General features: G+C 42.0%; 1 protein-coding gene across 1 annotated transcript in view; it reads right to left on the bottom strand.

Annotated features, from left to right (window-relative positions):
- Window positions 1-1,028: 1,028 nt before the first annotated feature.
- SKA1 (spindle and kinetochore associated complex subunit 1) overlaps window positions 1,029-24,760 on the bottom strand; it is a 49,002-nt gene continuing 25,270 nt past the window's right edge. The window contains exons 6-7 of the mRNA XM_053700404.1: window positions 4,590-4,759; window positions 1,029-4,049 (exon numbers count right to left, since the gene is read on the bottom strand). Coding sequence (XP_053556379.1) covers window positions 3,901-4,049; window positions 4,590-4,759 — 319 coding nt within the window. The 3' untranslated portion in view covers window positions 1,029-3,900. The remainder of the gene's footprint in view (window positions 4,050-4,589; window positions 4,760-24,760) is intronic.

Here is a 24,760-nt window from a genome sequence, read left to right as displayed (position 1 = left end):
TCTCCAGGCAGAAATCTTCATCCATCTGCTGCGTGAGAAAAAATAGCACTCACCGGTACCATTTAAAATAAAGTCTTGCTTGAAGAAAATAAAAAACTATCATTTTAACACCTCTTTCACTTTACCTCTTCCTATTACTTAGTATAGGCAAAGAGAATGACTGGGGGTGGAGAGAAGGGAAGAGCTATATATACAGCTCTGCTGTGGTGCTCTTTGCCACTTCCTGTTAGCAGGAGGATAATATCCCACAAGTAAGGATGAATCCGTGGACTCGTCGTATCTAGTAGAAGAAAAAAACAACTGAACGGCAAATGTAAAAATAAAAATGGACCTGTTTGTGATACCCCTTGAAGCAATCCCCAATGCAGAGTACAGGCTGTCCAGGGCAATCAGGACAGTAAAAAGGTGGTGTTCTTTCTCTGTCCCCTCTTGGTACAGACTCTGCATCTTTTTTTTGAGGATTCTGCTTTGCCACAGTAGGGGGGATTTTAAAAATAAAGCGGGTATACTTAAAGGGACATGAAACCCATTTTTTTTCTTTCATGATTCAGTTAAAGTATACAATTTTAAACAACTTTCTAATTTACTGTACTTCTATTATCTCATTTGTTTCATTCTCTTGATATCATTTGTTGAAGAAGCAGCAATGCACTTCTGGTTTCTAACTGAACACATAGGTGAGCCAATGAATCAGTATATATATATATATATATGCAGCCACCAATCAGCAGCTAGAACCTAGGTTCTTTGCTGCTTCTGAGCTTGCCAATATAAACCTTTCAGCAAAGGATAACAAGAGAAGGAATCAAATTAAATAATAGAAGTAAATTGGAAAGTTGTTTAAAATTGTATTCTCTATCTGAATCATGAAAGAAACATTTTGGGTTTCATATCCCTTTAAGTATTTTTTGTAAAAGAATACTCTCATGTAACTAGCACCACGACAACAATAGTGAGAATACACTACTTAAATGAAATTTTACTGTGATATCGGATATAAAAGATTGTATAAGATAATACACACAATGTTCTGTTTTATTTAATACGTTTTATTTTACTTCTTTATCATTGAAAAGCTTATAAATGTACATGTATGTAACTCTAAATCATTTGTTTTGTATTAAACTGTGTACATGTTTCAAGAAGAAAAAGTAAATAAAATGGGTAGCCCCAACTCTACTCTCTCCCATCACCGCCCGAGCAGGAGCAGGTGCATCTTGGTACAAAATCCCAGAAATTATCTGGAGCTGAAACTGTAAAAAAAGTTAGTTTCATTCTAGGGTTTGCTTTTTTTGAACAACAAAAAGAGTTGAGGGTTGCAATATTCATTAAGTAAATTGCAACCTTTTTGTACCAGGCCGTTGTCTTCCGCATAATTAGGTAGGGCTGCAGCAGCTGATTTGCCAGATCAACCCTACCCATATGCCGGTTATAAGCCTTGATGCACACCGGCTTCCTTGTGCTCTCAGCTCTGCTACGTACAGAGACCTCCACAGTCCTCTCAGTGTGGATGGTGGTAAAAAGGTACACATCCTTCTTGTCTCTGTATGCCTACACCTAACAGCTACTCTTGGCGCAGAGCTGAGGTCTCCCCCTTGGTAGCCGGGTGCATGCAAATTGTCATGGGAAACCTGTGCAGTTCTTTCTAATTGTACTGCAAGCTACTGTATCAAAACAATACAGTAGCTTGAACAAAGAGACACTTGTATAAAAATTGTCTAAATACAAGTGGTACCCTTTGTTCATCAGGGGTCATATCAGGTCCCAGACAATATTGCCACTGGTTCCCATATGTCCTGGGCAACCTGGAGGTTCAAGGTGGATATCCTTTCCCTCGTACACCCGGAAGGCCTGAGTATACCCAGTCTCGCTCTCACAGAGCTTATACACCTTTACACCATAAACTGAAGCGTTTGGAAGGAATATACTGCTTGAATCCCAGCCTTCCTTTATACTTCATCAGGGATTCATCCACGCATATATTCCTTCCAGGTGTATAAGCCTCTGCAAACCTGGCAGCAAAGTGAGTAATCAGGGGGTGGATTTTATACAGCCTGTCAAATGGGGATGCTCCCTAGTGGGGCACAGGTTGTTGTCACTGAAGTGCATGACATGTAGAATAATTTCATACCTCTTCCTCGACATACTACTGGGAGTAAATGGGGTAGATGAGATGTGGTTACTGCTCCAGTAGGAGCGGATAAAGGGTTTCTTTATGATGCCCATCAGCATAGTCAATGCCCAGAATTTTTTAAATTCTGGCACATGGATGGGGGCCCATTGCTGCTTTGCAAAATATGAATCAGGCTTTGCAGGCATATAAGTTAGTTTGGACGACAATGTTCCCCAATACATCACCCAGAAACACCTCCATAAACTGTTGGGGGTTAAATCCTGCGACATCTACATCGATGCCAGGAATTGCAGTGAAGGGTGGGTTATCTGGCCTCTGGCGATGAGGCGCTACCCACTCCTCAGCAGCAATGCCAGCTGGAGCAACATGTCTCCGTCTGGCACGGGGGCTAGCAGGAGTCAGACAGAGGCGTCAGACTCTCACGCAAGGATGGCATACGCCTCTTCAGTGCTATACGTCCTCTGTGACATGATCACACTCACTTTATATAGCGATCTGTTAAAAAAAATTAACACCGAAAAAAATGCACAGATAGCAAAAAAAAAGTGTTGCTGTGCAAGAGCTAGTGATTTATAGTCATCACTGGCAAGATAGGGGGTTTCCTTTGGGTCTCACAATTTTTTTACAAAAAGTAACTAAAACTAGCTAAATTTCCTTTGGGTCTCACAAAAAAAATACTAAAAAAAATTAAACCCCTAAAAAATGCACAGACAGCATTATAGTGATCACTGGCAAGATATGGGTTAATGGCTCTGAAAAGAACCTTTGGGTCTCACAAGTTTTACAAAAACTACTAGCTAAATCTCTCTCCATAAACACAGATCTCTCTCTCTCTCTCTCTCTCTCACTAAAACACAAGTGAGGAGAGGGAAGGAGATCCACACTGGTCAGAGTCAATATTTACCAATATTGACATGACCAGACAAATGGGATTTTTTATTATAATAAATTTAATTATAAGGGCAAGCTCTGATTGGATGACCCTAGCCTGCCCCTATGATAAGGCAGGCTAGAGACACCCCCAGAAACCCCATGATGCACTGCCTCTAGAAATGCAGCGCCATCTTTGAAGCCACATGAGCTGGGGGGGGCTAAATTGGCTTTTATTTTATATAATAAATATATATTTAAAAAAAAAACTTTTTTGCACTTTACTGAGTGCCTTGACCCCTTGAGGCACTCAGCACACAGGCAGAGCATCAGAAGCCTGACCGATGGCATCTGATGCTCTGTTACACTGCCGGGCTCCATGTGATGCAACCGGGAAGTGATCACTCCTGGGGAGCAATCAACCTGGGGCCCGGCAGTAGGGAACAGTATTGCAGGACGCCTCAACATCGAGGCATCGCTATTAGAGCGGTCGTCGACGTAGGACGTACCTAGCACTGCCTCGGTTGTTAAGGTGTTAAATAAGCAAGTGTATCTAGACATTCATATCAAATATATATTGGTACTATTTTATATTTCTGGATCACAATGCTTAAGCCACAAATCATCTCGATCTCTTAGGGCTACTCAAGAACAGGTGCAAGGAAATACTGTGGTAGGTGATTGGCCAGTAAAAGTCTCAATAGTATTGCCATAAGACTTTATATGCAGGTAAACTTCTATAATTTTAGGCCACATATGTTTGAATGTCTAAAACACAAGAGTGTATAATACAATAATCCTATTTATGGATTTAAAAAAATGCAATAAAGTTTATTTTTAAAAAAGATCCAAAATCGAAGTGAAACACATTTACACACACAAAAACAAGAAGTTATTTAGCAAATAATATAACGCACTATTCCTTTTCCACGTGTTTCTCGAATACGGTGACAATGCCGTAAAATACTTAACATTCCATGAAATCGCTTATCAACTTTCATTTGAGTAAATTCCTTGATATCTTGTTCTACGATAAAGAACTGACCTGTGAAAGAGAGGACCAAAAGTAAATTTGCAAATCATTTAAAGGGGAAGTGCAATGTAAGATTGTTTCCCCTTAACCACCGGGCATTTCAGACTAAAACTTCCCCAAAAGACCAGAGCATTTTTGCCATCACTACATTTAAACAGAAAAAGAGCCTTTTTTTATTTACCTATCAAAACCACATTTATTTATTTTTAGTATACAACCCAAAGTATTGATCTAGGCCCATTTTGGTATATTTCATGCCACCATTTCACCTCCAAATGAGATCAAATTAGAAAAAAAAAAATCTTTAACTATTTCAAAAACTTTAGGTTTCTCACTGAAATTATTTACAAACAGCTTGTGCAATCATGGCACAAATTGTTGTAAAGGCTTCTCTTGGATCCCCTTTGTTCAGAAATAGCAGACATATATGGCTTTGCCATTGTTTTTTGGCAATTAGAAGGCCGTACGCAGTACCCAGTTTTCTATTATTTTTAATTTATTTTAATCTTCAAAAAAAAAAAAAAAAAACAATTTATATGAATAGTCACACACCTTTAGTCTCTTTTGTTTCCTCCTCTCTAAATCGACACAGCTGCTTTTTAGCAGGGTTGCCTAAAGATTTCATTGGCTGGTGCAGGATTTTGTACTTTCCAACAACTGCTTTGTTAATTTCTTCAATGACGTTATTAATTTGTTCATACGTAAGGCGATTTTTCATGTACCTGTATTTAACAAACAAATAAAAACAATAAATACATTTCTTTCCTATAAATGCTTTCATTTATTTATTGCAAATGTAACTTGTCTCTAAACCCTGGGTATGTGCTCTCAAGAGGTTATTAAAAACTGTTTAAAACAACAAAAAAGTATTTTATAAAAGGGACATGAAACCTAGATTTTTTTTCTTTAAAGTGAAGGTAAAGTTAGCTCTATTGTATGAGTACATGTTAAAATAATCCCAAAATTAATGCTAGTTTCATTCATCATTTTTTTTAATTTAGCATATAAACTCACTTATCTCTGTTTTTGCATTTAATTTTCAGCGCTTTCAAAACAACCCGTTTTTTTGTTGTTTTTTTTCCTTGCCGGTCACGTTCTTGAAAAAGCCAATTGAAAACATGGCCGTTACGTGGCCGTCATTGCTTTACTTGACGATTTGCGCATGCGTTGCCATTAATTCCTCCCTTATTAGAGAAGCTCTCTCCCGTTTAGCGCTGCTATTTCTTCTTCATTACAAACGATTAGAGTAACGCATGCGCATAGGTAATCGTCGGCAAAATGTGCGCATGAGCAATTAGTTAGGTACACGAGAACGCTCTTTTGAGATACGTATAGATCGGGTGGGACCGCTCTATACGTAAGAGTGTCAAAAACCAGGAAATGGATGGTGGGAGGAGAAAATACCGGCACAGTAAGTAAATATAAATAGTTTGTAATAAAAAAAATACATATTGAAATGCTGGAAAAAAAGTTAGCGATGACACTATTTAGGATATAGGTAATATAATTATGCTGAAAAAACAGAATTTATGCTTACCTGATAAATTACTTTCTCCAACAGTGTGTCCGGTCCACGGCGTCATCCATTACTTGTGGGAATATTCTCTTCCCCAACAGGAAATGGCAAAGAGCACAGCAAAAGCTGTCCATATAGCCCCTCCTCAGGCTCCGCCCCCCAGTCATTCGATCGACGGTTAGGAGAAAAAAGGAGAAACTATAGGGTGCCGTGGTGACTGTAGTATATAGAGAAAGAAATTTTTCAAACCTGATTAAAAAACCAGGGCGGGCCGTGGACCGGACACACCGTTGGAGAAAGTAATTTATCAGGTAAGCATAAATTCTGTTTTCTCCAACATTGGTGTGTCCGGTCCACGGCGTCATCCTTACTTGTGGGAACCAGTACCAAAGCTTTAGGACACGGATGAAGGGAGGGAGCAAATCAGGTTACCTAAACAGAAGGCACCACGGCTTGCAAAACCTTTCTCCCAAAAATAGCCTCCGAAGAAGCAAAAGTATCAAATTTGTAAAATTTGGCAAAAGTGTGCAGAGAAGACCAAGTCGCTGCCTTACATATCTGATCAACAGAAGCCTCGTTCTTGAAGGCCCATGTGGAAGCCACAGCCCTAGTGGAGTGAGCTGTGACTCGTTCAGGAGGCTGCCGTCCGGCAGTCTCATAAGCCAATCGGATAATAATTTTCAGCCAGAAAGAGAGGTAGCCGTAGCTTTTTGTCCTCTCCTCTTACGACAAACAAAGATGAGGTTTGTCTAAAATCCTTTGTTGCTTCTAAATAGAACTTTAAAGCACGAACTACATCTAAATTGTGTAACAAACGTTCCTTCTTTGAAACTGGATTCGGACACAGAGAAGGAACAACTATTTCCTGGTTAATATTCCTGTTGGAAACAACCTTCGGAAGAAAACCAGGCTTAGTACGCAAAACGACCTTATCTGAATGGAACACCAGATAGGGTGTATTACACTGCAAAGCAGATAATTCCGAAACTATTCTTGCAGAAGAAATAGCAACCAAAAACAGAACTTTCCAAGATAGTAACTTGATATCTACGGAATGTAAGGGTTCAAACGGAACCCCTTGAAGAACTGAAAGAACTAAATTTAGACTCCAAGGAGGAGTCAAGGGTCTGTAAACAGGCTTGATTCTGACCAAAGCCTGTACAAAAGCTTGTACATCTGGCACAGCTACCAGTCGTTTGTGTAACAAGACAGATAAAGCAGAAATCTGTCCTTTTAGAGAACTCGCTGACAATCCCTTATCCAGACCTTCTTGGAGAAAGGAGAGGATCTTAGGAATTTTAATCTTACTCCAGGAGAATCCCTTGGATTCACACCAACAGATATATCTTTTCCATATTTTATGGTAAATCTTTCTAGTCACAGGTTTTCTGGCTTGGACCAGAATATCTATCACTGAATCTGAAAACCCACGCTTGGATAAAATCAAACGTTCAATTTCCAAGCAGTCAGCTGCAGAGAAACTAGATTTGGATGTTCGAATGGACCATGTACTAGAAGATCCTGTCTCAAAGGTAGCTTCCATGGTGGAGCCGATGACATATTCACCAGGTCTGCATACCAAGTCCTGCGCGGCCACGCAGGAGCTATCAGAATCACTGAGGCTCCTGTTTGATCCTGGCTACAAGCCTGGGAAGGAGAGGGAACGGTGGAAACGCATAAGCTAGGTTGAACGACCAAGGCGCCACTAATGCATCCACTAGAGTCGCCTTGGGATCCCTGGATCTGGACCCGTAGCAAGGAACCTTGAAGTTCTGACGGGACGCCATCAGATCCATGTCTGGAATGCCCCATAATTGAGTCAACTGGGCAAACACCTCCGGGTGGAGTTCCCACTCCCCCGGATGGAAAGTCTGACGACTCAGATAATCCGCCTCCCAGTTGTCTACTCCTGGGATGTGGATTGCAGATAGGTGGCAGGAGTGATCCTCCGCCCATTTGATGATTTTGGATACCTCTCTCATCGTCAAGGAACTCCTTGTTCCCCCCTGATGGTTGATGTAAGCTACAGTCGTCATGTTGTCTGACTGGAATCTTATGAATCCGGCCTTCGCTAGTTGAGGCCAAGCCCGGAGAGCATTGAATATCGCTCTCAGTTCCAGGATGTTGATCGGGAGAAGATACTCTTCCCGAGACCATAAACCCTGAGCTTTCAGGGAATCCCAGACCGTGCCCCAGCCTAATAGACTGGCGTCGGTCGTGACAATGATCCACTCTGGTCTGCGGAAACTCATTCCCTGAGACAGGTGATCCTGGGACAACCACCAACGGAGTGAGTCTCTGGTCATCTGGTCTACTTGAATCTTTGGAGACAAGTCTGTATAGTCCCCATTCCACTGCTTGAGCATGCACAGTTGTAATGGTCTTAGATGAATTCGAGCAAAAGGAACTATGTCCATTGCTGCAACCATCAACCCTACTACTTCCATGCACTGAGCTATGGAAGGCTGCAGAATAGAGTGAAGAACTTGACAAGCGTTTAGAAGCTTTGACTTTCTGACTTCTGTCAAGAAGATCTTCATTTCTAAAGAATCTATTATTGTTCCCAAAAAGGGAACTCTTGTCGACGGAGACAGGGAACTCTTTTCTACGTTCACCTTCCACCCGTGAGATCTGAGAAAGGCTAGAACAATGTCTGTATGAGCCTTTGCCTTGGAAAGAGACGACACTTGAATTAGAATGTCGTCCAGATAGGGTGCCACAGCAATGCCCCTTGGTCTTAGAACCGCTAGAAAGGACCCGAGCACCTTTGTGAAAATTCTGGGAGCAGTGGCTAGTCCGAATGGTAGAGCCACGAACTGATAATGTTTGTCCAGAAAGGCGAACCTTAGGAACTGATGATGATCTTTGTGGATAGGAATATGTAGATACGCATCCTTTAAATCCACGGTAGTCATATATTGACCCTCCCGGATTGTAGGTAAAATTGTTCGAATGGTTCCATTTTGAACGATGGAACTCTGAGAAATTTGTTTAGAATTTTTAAATCCAGAATTGGTCTGAAAGTTCCCTCTTTTTTGGGAACTACAAACAGATTTGAGTAAAACCCCTGACCTTGTTCCACAGTTGGAACTGTGTGTATCACTCCCATCTTTAACAGGTCTTCTACACAATGTAAGAATGCCTGTCTCTTTATTTCGTTTGAAGATAAGTGAGACATGTGGAACCTTCCCCTTGGGGGGAGTTCCTTGAATTCTAGAAGATAACCCTGAGAGACTATTTCTAGTGCCCAGGGATCCTGAACATCTCTTGCCCAAGCCTGAGCAAAGAGAGAGAGAGTCTGCCCCCTACTAGATCCGGTCCCGGATCGGGGGCTACCCCTTCATGCTGTTTTGGTAGCAGCAGCAGGCTTCTTGGCCTGTTTACCCTTGTTCCAGCCTTGCACTGGTTTCCAAGCTGGTTTAGTCTGGGAAGCGTTACCCTCTTGTCTAGAGGCTGCAGAGTTGGAAGCCGGTCCGTTCCTGAAATTGCGAAAGGAACGAAAATTGGACTTATTCTTAGCCTTGAAAGGCCTATCTTGTGGGAGGGCATGGCCCTTTCCCCCAGTGATGTCTGAAATAATTTCTTTCAATTCTGGCCCAAAAAGGGTCTTACCCTTGAAAGGGATATTAAGCAATTTTGTTTTGGAAGATACATCCGCCGACCAAGACTTTAGCCAGAGCACTCTACGCGCCACAATTGCAAACCCTGAATTTTTCGCCGCTAATCTCGCTAACTGCAAAGCGGCGTCTAAAATAAAGGAATTAGCTAACTTAAGTGCGTGAATTCTGTCCATGACCTCCTCATATGGAGTCTCCCTACTGAGCGACTTTTCCAGTTCCTCGAACCAGAACCACGCCGCTGTAGTGACAGGAATAATGCACGAAATAGGTTGAAGGAGGTAACCTTGCTGTACAAAAATCTTTTTAAGCAAACCCTCCAATTTTTTATCCATAGGATCTTTGAAAGCACAATTGTCCTCAATGGGAATGGTTGTGCGTTTGGCTAGTGTAGAAACCGCCCCCTCGACCTTAGGGACTGTTTGCCATGTGTCCTTCCTGGGGTCGACCATGGGGAACAATTTCTTAAATATAGGAGGAGGGACAAAAAGGTATTCCTGGCTTCTCCCACTCCTTATTCACTATGTCCGCCACCCTTTTTGGTATCGGAAAGGCATCAGGGTGCACCGGGACCTCTAGGAACTTGTCCATCTTGCACAATTTTTCTGGGATGACCAGATTGTCACAATCATCCAGAGTAGATAGCACCTCCTTAAGTAATGCGCGGAGATGCTCTAATTTAAATTTAAATGTCACAACATCAGGTTCTGCCTGCTGAGAAATTCTTCCTGTATCAGAAATTTCTCCATCTGACAAACCCTCCCTCACTGCCACTTCAGACTGGTGTGAGGGTATGACAGATAAATTATCATCAGCGCACTCCTGCTCTACAGTGTTTAAAACTGAGCAATCGCGCTTTCTCTGAAATGCTGGCATTTTGGATAAAAACAGAATTTATGCTTACCTGATAAATTACTTTCTCCAACGGTATGTCCGGTCCACGGCGTCATCCTTACTTGTGGGAATATCTCTTCCCCAACAGGAAATGGCAAAGAGTCCCAGCAAAGCTGTCCATATAGTCCCTCCTAGGCTCCGCCCACCCCAGTCATTCGACCGACGGACAGGAGGAAAAAAACAGGAGAAACTATAGGGTGCCGTGGTGACTGTAGTTAGAGAAAATAATTCATCAAACCTGATTAAAAAACCAGGGCGGGCCGTGGACCGGACACACCGTTGGAGAAAGTAATTTATCAAGTAAGCATAAATTCTGTTTTCTCCAACATTGGTGTGTCCGGTCCACGGCGTCATCCTTACTTGTGGGAACCAATACCAAAGCTTTAGGACACGGATGAAGGGAGGGAGCAAATCAGGTTACCTAAACAGAAGGCACCACGGCTTGCAAAACCTTTCTCCCAAAAATAGCCTCTGAAGAAGCAAAAGTATCAAATTTTTAAAATTTGGCAAAAGTGTGCAGTGAAGACCAAGTCGCTGCCTTACATATCTGAACAACAGAAGCCTCGTTCTTGAAGGCCCATGTGGAAGCCACAGCCCTAGTGGAGTGAGCTGTGATTCTTTCAGGAGGCTGCCGTCCGGCAGTCTCGTAAGCCAATCGGATGATGCTTTTAAGCCAAAAGGAAAGAGAGGTAGAAGTCGCTTTTTGACCTCTCCTTTTACCAGAATAGACGACAAACAGAGAAGAAGTTTGTCTGAACTCTTTTGTAGCTTCTAAATAGAATTTTAGAGCACGGACTACATCTAAATTGTGTAACAAACGTTCCTTCTTTGAAACTGGATTCGGACACAAAGAAGGTACAACTATCTCCTGGTTAATATTTTTGTTAGAAACAACCTTTGGAAGAAAACCAGGCTTAGTACGCAAAACAACCTTATCTGCATGGAACACCAGATAGGGCGGAGAACACTGCAGAGCAGATAACTCAGAAACTCTTCTAGCAGAAGAAATAGCAACCAAAAACAAAACTTTCCAAGATAACAACTTAATATCTATGGAATGTAGAGGTTCAAACGGAACCCCTTGAAGAACTGAAAGAACTAGATTTAAACTCCAGGGAGGAGTCAAAGGTCTGTAAACAGGCTTGACCCTAACCAGAGCCTGAACAAATGCTTGAACATCTGGCACAGCTGCCAGTCGTTTGTGTAATAAGACAGATAAAGCAGAAATCTGTCCCTTTAGAGAACTCACTGATAATCCTTTATCCAAACCCTCTTGTAGAAAGGAAAGGATCTTAGGGATTTTTATCTTATTCCATAAGAATCCCTTGGATTCACACCAGCAGATATATCTTTTCCATATTTTATGGTAAATTTTTCTAGTTACCGGTTTTCTGGCTTGAACTAGAGTATCTATCACAGAATCTGAAAACCCACGCTTTGATAGAATCAAGCGTTCAATTTCCAAGCCGTCAGCTGGAGGGAGACCAGATTTGGATGTTCGAATGGACCCTGTACAAGAAGATCCTGTCCCAAAGGTAGCTTCCATGGTGGAACCGATGACATATTCACCAGGTCTGCATACCAAGTCCTGCGTGGCCACGCAGGAGCTATCAAGATCACCGAGGCCCTCTCCTGCTTGATCCTGGCTACCAGCCTGGGAATGAGAGGAAACGGTGGAAACACATAAGCTAGGTTGAAGGTCCAAGGCGCTACTAGTGCATCCACTAGAGTCGCCTTGGGATCCCTGGATCTGGACCCGTAGCAAGGAACCTTGAAGTTCTGACGAGACGCCATCAGATCCTTATCTGGAATGCCCCATAATTGAGTCAACTGGGCAAAGATCTCCGGGTGGAGTTCCCACTCCCCCGGATGGAATGTCTGACGACTCAGATAATCCGCCTCCCAGTTTTCCACACCTGGGATGTGGATCGCAGATAGGTGGCAGGAGTGATCCTCCGCCCATTTTATTATTTTGGTCACTTCTTTCATCGCCAGGGAACTCCTTGTTCCCCCCTGATGATTGATATAAGCAACAGTCGTCATGTTGTCTGATTGGAATCTTATGAATCTGGCCTTTGCTAGTTGAGGCCAAGCCCTGAGAGCATTGAATATCGCTCTCAGTTCCAGAATGTTTATCGGGAGAAGAGACTCTTCCCGAGACCATAGTCCCTTAGCTTTCAGGGATTCCTAGACCGCGCCCCAGCCCACTAGACTGGCGTCGGTCGTGACGATGACCCACTCTGGTCTGCGGAAGCTCATTCCCTGGGACAGGTGGTCCAGGGTTAGCCACCAATGGAGTGAGTCTCTGGTCTTCTGATCTACTTGAATCACTGGAGACAAGTCTGTATAGTCCCCATTCCACTGTTTCAGCATGCACAGTTGTAATGGTCTTAGATGAATTCGCGCAAAAGGAACTATGTCTATTGCTGCAACCATCAACCCTACTACTTCCATGCACTGAGCTACGGAAGGACGAGGAATAGAATGAAGAACTTGACAAGCATTTAGAAGTTTTGACTTTCTGACTTCTGTCAGGAAAATCCTCATTTCTAAAGAATCTATTATTGTTCCCAAGAAGGGAACTCTTGTCGACGGAGACAGGGAACTTTTTTCTATGTTCACCTTCCATCCGTGAGATCTGAGAAAGGCCAGAACGATGTCTGTGTGAGCCTTTGCCTTTGAAAGAGACGACGCTTGTATTAGAATGTCGTCCAAGTACGGTACTACTGCAATGCCCCTTGGTCTTAGAACCGCTAGAAGGGATCCGAGTACCTTTGTGAAAATCCTTGGAGCAGTGGCTAACCCGAATGGGAGGGCCACAAACTGGTAATGTTTGTCCAGAAAGGCGAACCTTAGGAACTGATGATGTTCTTTGTGGATAGGAATATGTAGATACGCATCCTTTAGATCCACGGTAGTCATAAATTGACCTTCCTGGATTGTGGGTAGAATCGTTCGAATGGTTTCCATTTTGAACGATGGTACTCTGAGAAATTTGTTTAGGATCTTTAAATCCAGAATTGGTCTGAAAGTTCCCTCTTTTTTGGGAACTACAAACAGATTTGAGTAAAATCCCATTCCTTGTTCCGCCGTTGGAACTGGGTGTATCACTCCCATCTTTAACAGGTCTTCTACACAATGTAAGAATGCCTGTCTCTTTATTTGGTTTGAGGATAAGTGAGACATGTGGAACCTTCCCCTTGGGGGTAGTTCCTTGAATTCCAGAAGATAACCCTGAGAAACTATTTCTAGTGTCCAGGGATCCTGAACATCTCTTGCCCAAGCCTGAGCAAAGAGAGAGAGTCTGCCCCCTACTAGATCCGGTCCCGGATCGGGGGCTACTCCTTCATGCTGTTTTGTTAGCAGCAGCAGGCTTCTTGGCCTGCTTACCCTTGTTCCAGCCTTGCATCGGTTTCCAGGCTGGTTTGGTTTGAGAAGCATTACCCTCTTGTTTAGAGGATGCAGAGTTAGAGGCCTGTCCGTTCCTGAAATTGCGAAAGGAACGAAAATTAGACTTATTCTTGGCTTTGAAAGGCCTATCTTGTGGGAGGGCAAGGCCCTTTCCCCCAGTGATGTCTGAAATAATCTCTTTCAATTCTGGCCCAAAGAGAGTCTTACCCTTGAAGGGGATATTAAGCAATTTTGTCTTGGAAGATACATCCGCTGACCAAGACTTTAGCCAAAGCGCTCTGAGCGCCACAATTGCAAACCCTGAATTTTTCGCTGCTAATCTAGCTAGTTGCAAAGCGGCATCTAAAATAAAAGAATTAGCCAACTTGAGTGCGTGAACTCTGTCCATAACCTCCTCATACGGAGTCTCTCTACTGAGCGACTTTTCTAGTTCCTCGAACCAGAACCACGCTGCTGTAGTGACAGGAACAATGCACGAAATGGGTTGCAGGAGGTAACCTTGCTGTACAAAAATCTTTTTAAGCAAACCCTCCAATTTTTTATCCATAGGATCTTTGAAAGCACAATTATCCTCGATAGGAATAGTAGTGCGCTTGTTTAAAGTAGAAACTGCCCCCTCGACCTTAGGGACTGTCTGCCATAAGTCCTTTCTGGGGTCGACCATAGGAAATAATTTCTTAAATATAGGAGGGGGGGACAAAAGGTATGCCGGGCTTCTCCCACTCCTTATTCACTATATCCGCCACCCGCTTGGGTATAGGAAAAGCGTCAGGGTGCACCGGAACCTCTAGGAACTTGTCCATCTTGCATAATTTTTCTGGAATGACCAGGTTGTCACAATCATCCAGAGTAGATAACACCTTCTTAAGCAGTGCGCAGAGATGCTCTAATTTAAATTTAAATGTCACAACATCAGGTTCTGCCTGTTGAGAAATTTTACCTGAATCTGAAATTTCCCCATCCGACAAAACCTCCCTCATGACCCCATCAGATTGGTGTGAGGGTATGACAGAGCAATTATCATCAGCGCCCTCCTGCTCTACAGTGTTTAAAACAGAGCAATCACGCTTTCTCTGATATGTAGGCATTTTGGATAAAATATTTGCTATGGAGTTATCCATTACTGCCGTTAATTGTTGCATAGTAATAAGCATTGGCGCGCTAGAAGTACTAGGGGCCTCCTGCGTGGGCAAAACTGGTGTAGACACAGAAGGAGATGATGTAGAACTATGTCTACTCCCTTCATCTGATGAATCATCTTGGGCAACTTTACTATCTGTGGCAATACTGTCCTTACTTTGTTTGGACGCTATGGCACAATTATCACACAATTTTGAAGGGGGACACACATTGATCTTCAAACATATAGAACATAGCTTATCTGAAGGTGCAGACATGTTAAACAGGCTTAAACTTGTCAAGAAAGTACAAAAACCGTTTTAAAACAAAATCGTTACTGTCTCTTTAAATTTAAAACAGTGCACACTTTATTACTGAATATGTGAAAAAGTATGAGGGAATTGTTCAAAATTTACCAAATTTTCACCACAGTGTCTTAAAGCATTCAAAGTATTGCACACCAATTTTCAGAGCTTTAACCCTTAAAATAAAGAAACCGGAGCCGGTTACAGTTTTAACCCCTCTACAGTCCCAGCTACAGCCTTTGCTGCGACTTTACCAAACCCAGGGGGGAATACGATACCAAATGAAGCCTTCTAGGAACTTTTCCAACTACTTTCAGATCCTCACACATGCATCTGCATGTCTTGCTCTCAAAAGTAACTGCGCAGTAATGGCGCGAAAATGAGGCTCAGCCTATAACTGGGAAGGCCCTTCCTGACTGGAAAGGTGTCCAACACAGTGCCCGACGTTAAAAAACGTTCCCCAAGCTTATAAGTGTGAATTAAAAGCATAAACATGTATAAAATGCCCAAATAAAGCAATTGATTTTGCCCATAAAAGTGTCTACCAGTTTTATAGCCCATATTAAGCCCTTTATTCTGTTTGAGACTAAGAAAATGGCTTACCGGTCCCCATGAGGGGAAATGACAGCCTTCCAGAATTACACAGTCTTGTTAGAAATATGGCTAGTCATACCTTAAGCAGAAAAGTCTGCTAACTGTTTCCCCCAACTGAAGTTACTTCATCTCAACAGTCCTATGTGGAAACAGCAAACGATTTTAGTTACTGTCTGCTAAAATCAACTTCCTCTCACAAACAGAACTCTTCATCTTTTTCTGTTTCAGAGTAAATAGTACATACCAGCACTATTTTAAAATAACAAACTCTTGATAGTAGAATAAAAAAAAAACTACAACTAAACACCACATACTCTTAACCATCTCCGTGGAGATGTTGCCTGTGCAACGGCAAAGAGAATGACTGGGGTGGGCGGAGCCTAGGAGGGACTATATGGACAGCTTTGCTGGGACTCTTTGCCATTTCCTGTTGGGGAAGAGATATTCCCACAAGTAAGGATGACGCCGTGGACCGGACACACCAATGTTGGAGAAATATTAGCTATGGAGTTATCCATTACTGCCGTCAATTGTTGCATAGTAACAAGCATTGGCGCGCTAGAAGTACTAGGGGTCGCCTGCGCGGGCATAACTGGTATAGACACAGAAGGAGAGGATGCAGAACTATCCCTACTTCCTTCATCTGAGGAATCATCCTGGGCAACCTTACTAAATGTGACAGTACTGTCCTTACTTTGTTTGGACGCCATGGCACAATTATCACATACATTTGAAGGGGGAACCACCTTGGCCTCCATACATACAGAACATGATCTATCTGAAGGTACAGACATGTTAAACAGGCTTAAACTGGTTAATAAAGCACAAAAAACGTTTTTAAACAAAACCGCTACTGTCTCTTTAAATGTTAAACAGGGCACACTATTACTGAATATGTGAAAAACTATGAAGGAATTATCCAATCTATACCAAATTTTCACCACAGTGTCTTAATGCATTCAAAGTATTGCACCCCAATTTTCAAGCTGTTAACCCTTAAAATGCGGAAACCGGAGCCGTTTGCAATTTAACCCCACTACAGTCCCAGCCACAGCCTTTGTTGCGACTTCACCTATTCCAGGGGGATATACGATATCAATTCAAGCCTTCTAGGAACGTTTTCAGTGGATACCAGACCCTCTCACATGCAGCTGCATGTACTGCACTCAAAAGAAACTGTGCAATAATGGCGCGAAAATGAGGCTCTGCCTACTAAAGTGAAAGGCCCTTCCTGACTGGGAAGGTGTCTTAACTAGTGCCTGGCGATAAAAACGTTCCCCAAATAATAAAAAGTGTGAAATCCACTTCAAACTTTAAACAATAACTTAAATCGATTTAGCCCTTAAAAGTGTCCACCAGTTAATAGCCCATAATAAGCCCTTTATTCTTTCTGAGTCTAAGAAAATGGCTTACCGATCCCCATGAGGGAAAATGACAGCCTTCCAGCATTACACAGTCTTGTTAGAAAAATGGCTAGTCATACCTTGAGCAGAAAAGTCTGCAAACTGTTCCCCCCAACTGAAGTTCTCTCAGCTCAACAGTCCTGCGTGGGAACAGCAATTGATTTTAGTTACTGCTGCTAAAATCATACTCCTCTTTTAAACAGAACTCTTCATCTCTTTCTGTTTCAGAGTAAATAGCACATACCAGTACTATTTCAAAATAACAAACTTTTGATAGAAGAATAAAAAACTACAACTAAACACCACATACTCTTCACCATCTCCGTGGAGATGCTACTTGTTCAGAGCGGCAAAGAGAATGACTGGGGGGCGGAGCCTGAGGAGGGGCTATATGGACAGCTTTTGCTGTGCTCTTTGCCATTTCCTGTTGGGGAAGAGAATATTCCCACAAGTAATGGATGACGCCGTGGACCGGACACACCAATGTTGGAGAAAACGTCCATACTTTACCTTCACTTTAATGATTTAGAAATAGCATGCAATTTTAAACAACTTTCCAATTCGCTTCTGTTATCTAATTTGCTTTATTCTCTTGATATAATTTGTTGAACAGCATATCTAAATATGTTCAGCAACTGCTGATTGGTGGCTGCACATAGATGCCTCAGGTGATTGGCTTACCCATGTGCATTGCTATTTTCCTAAACAAAGGATATTTAAAGAATGAAGCTAATTAGATAATTGAAGTCAATTAGAATGTTGTTTAAAATTTTATTTTCTGTCTGAATCATGAAAGAAATTTTTGGGGTTGCATGACCCTTTAAGGTGCAATGTTCATGTTCACCAACATTTCAGGCTCCAGTGAGGACTTAAGCATGCTATAAGTATAGTAGTTGCCATGCATGATTAAGGAAATATTGTTGTACATGAACATTGCACCTTAAAGGGACAGTCAACTCCAAAATTGTTATTGTTTAAAAACATAGATAATCCAGTTATTACCCAATCCCCAGTATTCCATAACCAACACTGTAATATTAATTATCCTGTTTTACCTCTGTGATTACCTTGTATCTAAGCCTCTTCTGACAGCCCCCTTATCACATGGCTATTTATTTATTATTATCTATTGACTTGCATTTTAGCCAATTAGTGCTGTGTCATGCACAACCCACGGGCGTGAAAACAATGTTATCTATATGGCCCACATGGATTATCAGTCTCTTGTGAAAAGCTAATAAAAAAGCATGTGATAAGAGGCTGTCTGTAGTGGCTTATAAAAAGGCAGAAATGTAAGGGTTTAAAGGTTATAAAGTATATTAATATATCAATGTTGGCTGTGCAAAGCAGGGGAATAGGTAGTAAAGGCGTTATCTATCTTTTTAAACAATTTTGGTGTTGACTGTCCTTTTAATAAAGGACTCTGTTATTTTAAACAGAAGTGCTGTTGCTTGTTTCCTTTGATGTCTTACTAAGATTTGACTTGAGATCTTAACCTTTTTTGTGCGTTCAGTTCTTGTTTGCCAATTGCAGCTGTCTTTGCATATACACTGTTTTTCCCTCTTTTATCAACTTTGTTCTTAGCAAAGATTCTAGATTATCCAGTATTTAACAGGGGGGGCTATAGTTCAATTGCCTGCCCAGTAAAATCTATGTAAAAATCCAAAAACTCGGGAGGCAGAGCCAACATCGGCCATGATGGCTATGTAATCACGGAGCCCCGTGTAACGGTCGCTTTATATTACAGCAATAACAAGCATACCAGCAATAATTTTGGTCCTACAACCAGCCAAAGTTGTATTATACCTTCAAGATGCTAACGGACACAGTCGGAGAGTGAGCACCCTGTATTAAGCAACACATTGAAACGCCTCAAAATTTAAGTGCAGGACCGCCATTAGGCCGCATCTGAAATTGTAAGTGTGCAATCAGCTCTAATAGCACTGCTATATGGACTTAGTTTGACACCTTCTTTACTTTGTCAAAGTCGCACCTTAATATCACTTTGCCCTACAAGATTCAATAAGCACACCAGAACAAAATATACCCGCAATCAAAATGGAGGCTGCAGTCGTAGCAATGTTCAGGGAGGCGGAGACAAAGCTTGATGCTCATATTTCTGAGCTCCAAGAAGTATTCACGGGAGAATGGAACGTTCTGCGAAAAATCTGTAGTTGCTTGCATGGGGTTTTGAAACCTTCAGTGGAGCTTACACTGCCCTACACAGCACTCCCCAAACAAGAGTCGGCAGAGACGCTTCCCTATACTTCAATAGCTCTGGATGACTCACTGCGCTGGGTCCCAAAGGAGATCATTAGCCCTGGACGGGTTTCATTAGACGTGATGGCAGATCCACAATACAGAGAAGAAGACCAGCTTCCTAAGTTGACGGATAAATCAGATTCTGGAGTGCAGGGAGTGACTACTGAAGATGGCAAATCAGTTACTCAATGGCCTGACACACTCTCTGATACCATCGCAGACGCCATACCGTACTCCACTTCATTGTTCGAGGAGGGCCATACCTTAAAATTGCTGAGTACGGGCATCATATCTCTGCAGGGAGTTAGTACTACACGATCACATCCCTGGGCCTTTATGACCATTAGACCCATCATGAGACTCACCAAAATAACACTAGCTGGCATGCAGAACCTTGCCCACCTTAGAAGAACCGGTGTGGGGTAACTGGCTATTATCTTATTAACAAATTAGAGGATATGAAGAGTCTGATTGTTTGGTAGTTACTACCCTAATTTACAATTTGTGACTCTTATGAAAGTATACCTTCATGATTATTAGGAGCCTGGCTCTATACTTTTCATTATGGAACGTTTTCAACTATATATGATCTAAATAATGTTGGTTCATATGGGTGGCTTAGATATATCTCACTGCTGTTTTTCTTTAGTTTTCTGCCTTATAACTCTAATGTTAACTTATGAGTGGCCACAATATGTTTGAGGTTTTTACGCATTTTTAAAAGCCACAGGTTTTTCTAGAAGGTTAACACCACTGACTTAGGTACCTTGCTTATGTATACTTTAGTTCATTATACAGACACATATTTATGACTCTCATTGCATCAATCCCTATGCACACGTAAACATGGAGTATGTGAGATCCTTATTTAAGTTATACCGACTTGGTTTAAGGGCCTATATACACATATTTCTATGTACCTCCACATAAATATTTAAGGTGATGTGTGACAGAACCCACGCGAGTGCTTACTCCTAATACATAGACAAATCACACCAGTTTTAATGTTGCTGGCGGCTGAGGCAACATACTTCATATTGTAGAAGGAGTGGGGTACATCAGTCTTTAGGCATTTCTTGGGACATATATATATATATATATATATATATATATCCTGGGGAAGCATATTTAAGACAGGCTGCAGGCACTGGTGACCAGGAGACTAGGGGATAATACTTTATAGAGTATACCCTGTTTATGATATATTGTTTCAATTGGGGTTAATGGCAAGAGTGCATTGTTACTCACAATCCTGCTGTACAGTCTGGGAAAATACAAGGATGCTATTTCTAGAAGGAGCGCACTCTTTAAATGCTAAGGACTGTTATTAGTAGAGTGACGCAGTGTTGGGCTTCCTTAAAGTGAAGATAAAGTTAGGCGCTTCGCTCTCCTCGGTCATATAGATGATTTAAAATCATTAGGAGTTTCATTCATGATTTTGTATAAATTTTGAAATGTAATTTTCGCCGCAAATAAACTCTATAATTTCCGACTTACAATTCAACCCGTTTTTTTCTCTCATTTTACTTAAATAGCATAGTACTGAATGAATACACTGTGTCATTCATGGAGTACTATGTTTCCACCGCGATTCACGCATGCGCGTTGTACACCAGCTCATCACAGAATCACATGCACATTGAACGTAAGATCTACGATTCGCGCATGCGCAATGTGATTGTGAACGCGCATTTGACCTACGAACAGAGCGGGTGGGACCTCTCTATACGTCAACACACAAACATAGGAAGTGTAAGATGGGCGGAGCATGAAGGATAACGGTAGAAATAAAATTGAAAATAAAAGTCAAAATTCACACATTTATAAATAAAAAATATAGCAATCTGCTGGACTGACCTTACTTGGCAGGATCAGACTGATATACTTCAGGAAAGTTTTCTTCTGTGAAAAGCACACTGGTCTAAAAGAGGCTGCTTCCGGGTGGTAAATCGCCATAGAACAAGCCACTGAGCTGTTGTTCGTTCCTGGTAGAGCGCTTCTCTCTTCGTATGCAAATTATTATGACCCTGGGGAAGTCTCCCTATGGGTGATGGGGGAAACCAGACGTGGACTCCTTGCCCAGTGTGCTTAGAGGAATGTGGCTGCACCTCACTGACGAGGCCCATAGGAGGCCGAAACGATCGTCTGGGGTTGTCATGTTCCTTGTTCAGAGGAGAATTGCCTGGTATTTCGGGGCTGGACTGACCTTACTTGGCAGGATCAGACTGATATACTTCAGGAAAGTTTTCTTCTGTGAAAAGCACACTGGTCTAAAAGAGGCTGCTTCCGGGTGGTAAATCGCCATAGAACAAGCCACTGAGCTGTTGTTCGTTCCTGGTAGAGCGCTTCTCTCTTCGTATGCAAATTATATATATATATATATATATATATATATCCTGGGGAAGCATATTTAAGACAGGCTGCAGGCACTGGTGACCAGGAGACTAGGGGATAATACTTTATAGAGTATACCCTGTTTATGATATATTGTTTCAATTGGGGTTAATGGCAAGAGTGCATTGTTACTCACAATCCTGCTGTACAGTCTGGGAAAATACAAGGATGCTATTTCTAGAAGGAGCGCACTCTTTAAATGCTAAGGACTGTTATTAGTAGAGTGACGCAGTGTTGGGCTTCCTTAAAGTGAAGATAAAGTTAGGCGCTTCGCTCTCCTCGGTCATATAGATGATTTAAAATCATTAGGAGTTTCATTCATGATTTTGTATAAATTTTGAAATGTAATTTTCGCCGCAAATAAACTCTATAATTTCCGACTTACAATTCAACCCGTTTTTTTCTCTCATTTTACTTAAATAGCATAGTACTGAATGAATACACTGTGTCATTCATGGAGTAATATGTTTCCACCGCGATTCACGCATGCGCGTTGTACACCGGCTCATCACAGAATCGCATGCACATTGAACGTAAGATCTACAATTCGCGCATGCGCAATGTGATTGTGAACGCGCATTTGACCTACGAACAGAGCGGGTGGGACCTCTCTATACGTCAACACACAAACATAGGAAGTGTAAGATGGGCGGAGCATGAAGGATAACGGTAGAAATAAAATTGAAAATAAAAGTCAAAATTCACACATTTATAAATAAAAAATATAGCAATCTTAATATTTTGAATGTATACAATACTTGGATGTGTTGTAAAGGGCTAAAATTTACTTTCACTTTAAGGGTTTTTTATTTTTCCATGTGTGTAGTGTTTTTTCTGACTGCCAGAGCAGTTACATCAATGGCGGCTATGACAGGATGAGGCGCGAGATAACTAGACTACGCACTTCATCTCTGCCCCCTCTCATGTGCAGCTCAGTTGAGTTCCGCCTTCTTCCTAAGTTGTGGCGGAGAATCGCCATTTTCGGCTTTCCTCCTGAGCTGGGTGATGGCCACGCCCCCTTGTCTCCTTAAGATCGGAGCGAGGGGTTGAGTGCGTTTCCTCTGACATAATGTGGGGGCTCATGAAATGCAGAGACCAGCTATTTCTGCGTGCCTCCTATTTTCTTCTGAGTCGTTCAACTGCCGTTTCATTTTAAATTACAGTTATAAGTGTGTTTATTACTGCTGGGTTTTATATTCTAATAATCACGTAGCTCTTGTTATTATGCAAGGTTTTTTTTTGTCCTCCGGAAGTCCTATCATATCTATGATGCCATTATAAATTGTCACTATATTTTAATTAAACTCCTCCCTAAAGTGTTCCAGACTATTAGGGGTTAAGGACAGCTTGCATTCCAACAAGGAATTATTTAATTGTTGTGCTCTTCCAGCCTATGTGACATAAGCCTGTTTGATGGGCATGTTTTAATACAGAATTCTACTCCTATGTAATTAGGATGTTTTGAGTTACAACGTGCAGCTGCCACTCATACCTTCCCTGACAGTTATAATATAATAACAGGACAGGGGTGTCGCTGTGTTTTTTTCTAAGCAATGGTCTGATCTGTGGCAAAAATTTGATATTTAACCCCTGAGCGCAAGGTCTCCTTTGGATGATGCTGTTCAGTACAGCTTCTCCTTTAGCGTCCCAAGTGTCACATTCAGTGCCCTGCGGTTCCTCTCAAACTACTGAGGAGTATATTTGCCTTCAGATCTGCAGCTCATTTTGTCCTCTGCTTTTCTGTGTTTTTACCCATTTTTTTCCCCCTTACCTTTAGGGAAAACGCAAGAGGATTTTAAAAATGTTCAGATAGTAAGGTTTCTGCTTCTGTTTCTCGATCTGCTCTCTCCCCTAAGTCAGGTAAGAAGAGAGGGTAGAATCTCAGATAAGGATGGTATAATTCTTTTGTCTGATACTGAAGTGGTATCCTTCAGTTGTATGCTTATTCACCTCATGTACTGTTAAAGGCGATATTGGCTACTTGCATGACATAGATAAGCCTGTTGTTGTCAACCTTAGAAAGTCCCACTACATTGTTTATTCCTATGACTAAGTGTCTAGACGGGCTGCAGATTTTTTCAGAGGAATATTTGGGGATACTTGTCTCCCTGTCTCCTGTATGCCCTAGTGGACTGCGCTTCTATGGCACAGAATACTTGGATCTCTAGGGGAGATAGCTGCTCCTTACGGATCCATGGGATACAAAGATGGAGATCTTTCTGGACAAGAGCGGCATCTTTTGATGCGACGCCTGATCGAATTACACAGAAGGGCTATTAGGCCATTTTTTTATTTCTGTTGCTAATTTTCGTTCCTTCGTAACTTCATCCCCTTTGTCTTCAAAGCAGGAGTATTTCAAGTCCTCTTGGATACCCAATCAGTCTTGTAACAGGGGGAAGTAATTAAAGAAATCCACAGCTAACTCTCATTCAGCATGTAGGGTTTACCCCCGAGCCAGGATCGGATCCTATGGGGGGCAGTCTATCTCAGGTTTTGTCCTGCCTGGATACGTTCCTTGTAGGAGTCTTCCCCTTTACCTTCCAGGATTGGATCTTGGGAGAGGGGCAGTCTTTTTCAGTTTTCTCTTGCCTGGATACTAGATTGCCTAGATCCCTAAGGGGCTATAGATATAGTATTCCAGGGTTACGAATTGATTTTGCTCTTTTCCAGGAGTAGGTTCTTCCTCTCTAGTTTATCGATAGTCCAGATAAAGAGAGAGGCGTTCTTGAAAGGTGTTCAGAATGTTCCTCCCTGGAAGGGCTTGTTCCCATTCCAGTTTAGGAACAAAGGTTTAGTTTCCTCAAGATGGAGACTATCGCTCCATTCTTCCTTGGTACAGGAGGGTCAGTTTCTAATGGCCTTAGACCTAAAATATGCGTACCCTCAGATTCCCATTCAAGGGATCATCTCATATTTCTGAGATTTGCATTGTTGTGGGCCAACAATGACTTTGTATCAGCTCCCAGAGTTCTCTCCAGGTTTTTCTGGGCTGCAATTTGGTTCCAGGATTGCAGTGGCGTCCCTCCTGGACACCCTATTGGTCCAGGAGCCATTCCTTCTTCGATCAAGATCTCTTTGGAGGTTGTGTTGTCTGTCTTCTTTCCACGAATGGAAGTGGAACTGGGAAAAGAATACCTTGTCCCAGCTACATGGGTATTCTGCTTAGGAATTATTCATTCTTTCAATGAAAGTTCTCTGCCGGAGGTCA

The sequence above is a fragment of the Bombina bombina genome, chromosome 2 (assembly GCF_027579735.1).
Source record: "Bombina bombina isolate aBomBom1 chromosome 2, aBomBom1.pri, whole genome shotgun sequence".
In the NCBI taxonomy this organism is placed as follows: Eukaryota; Metazoa; Chordata; class Amphibia; order Anura; family Bombinatoridae; genus Bombina; species Bombina bombina.
The sequence above is the reverse complement of the archived record's forward strand: the minus strand, read 5'-3'. Positions and strand labels throughout refer to the sequence as shown.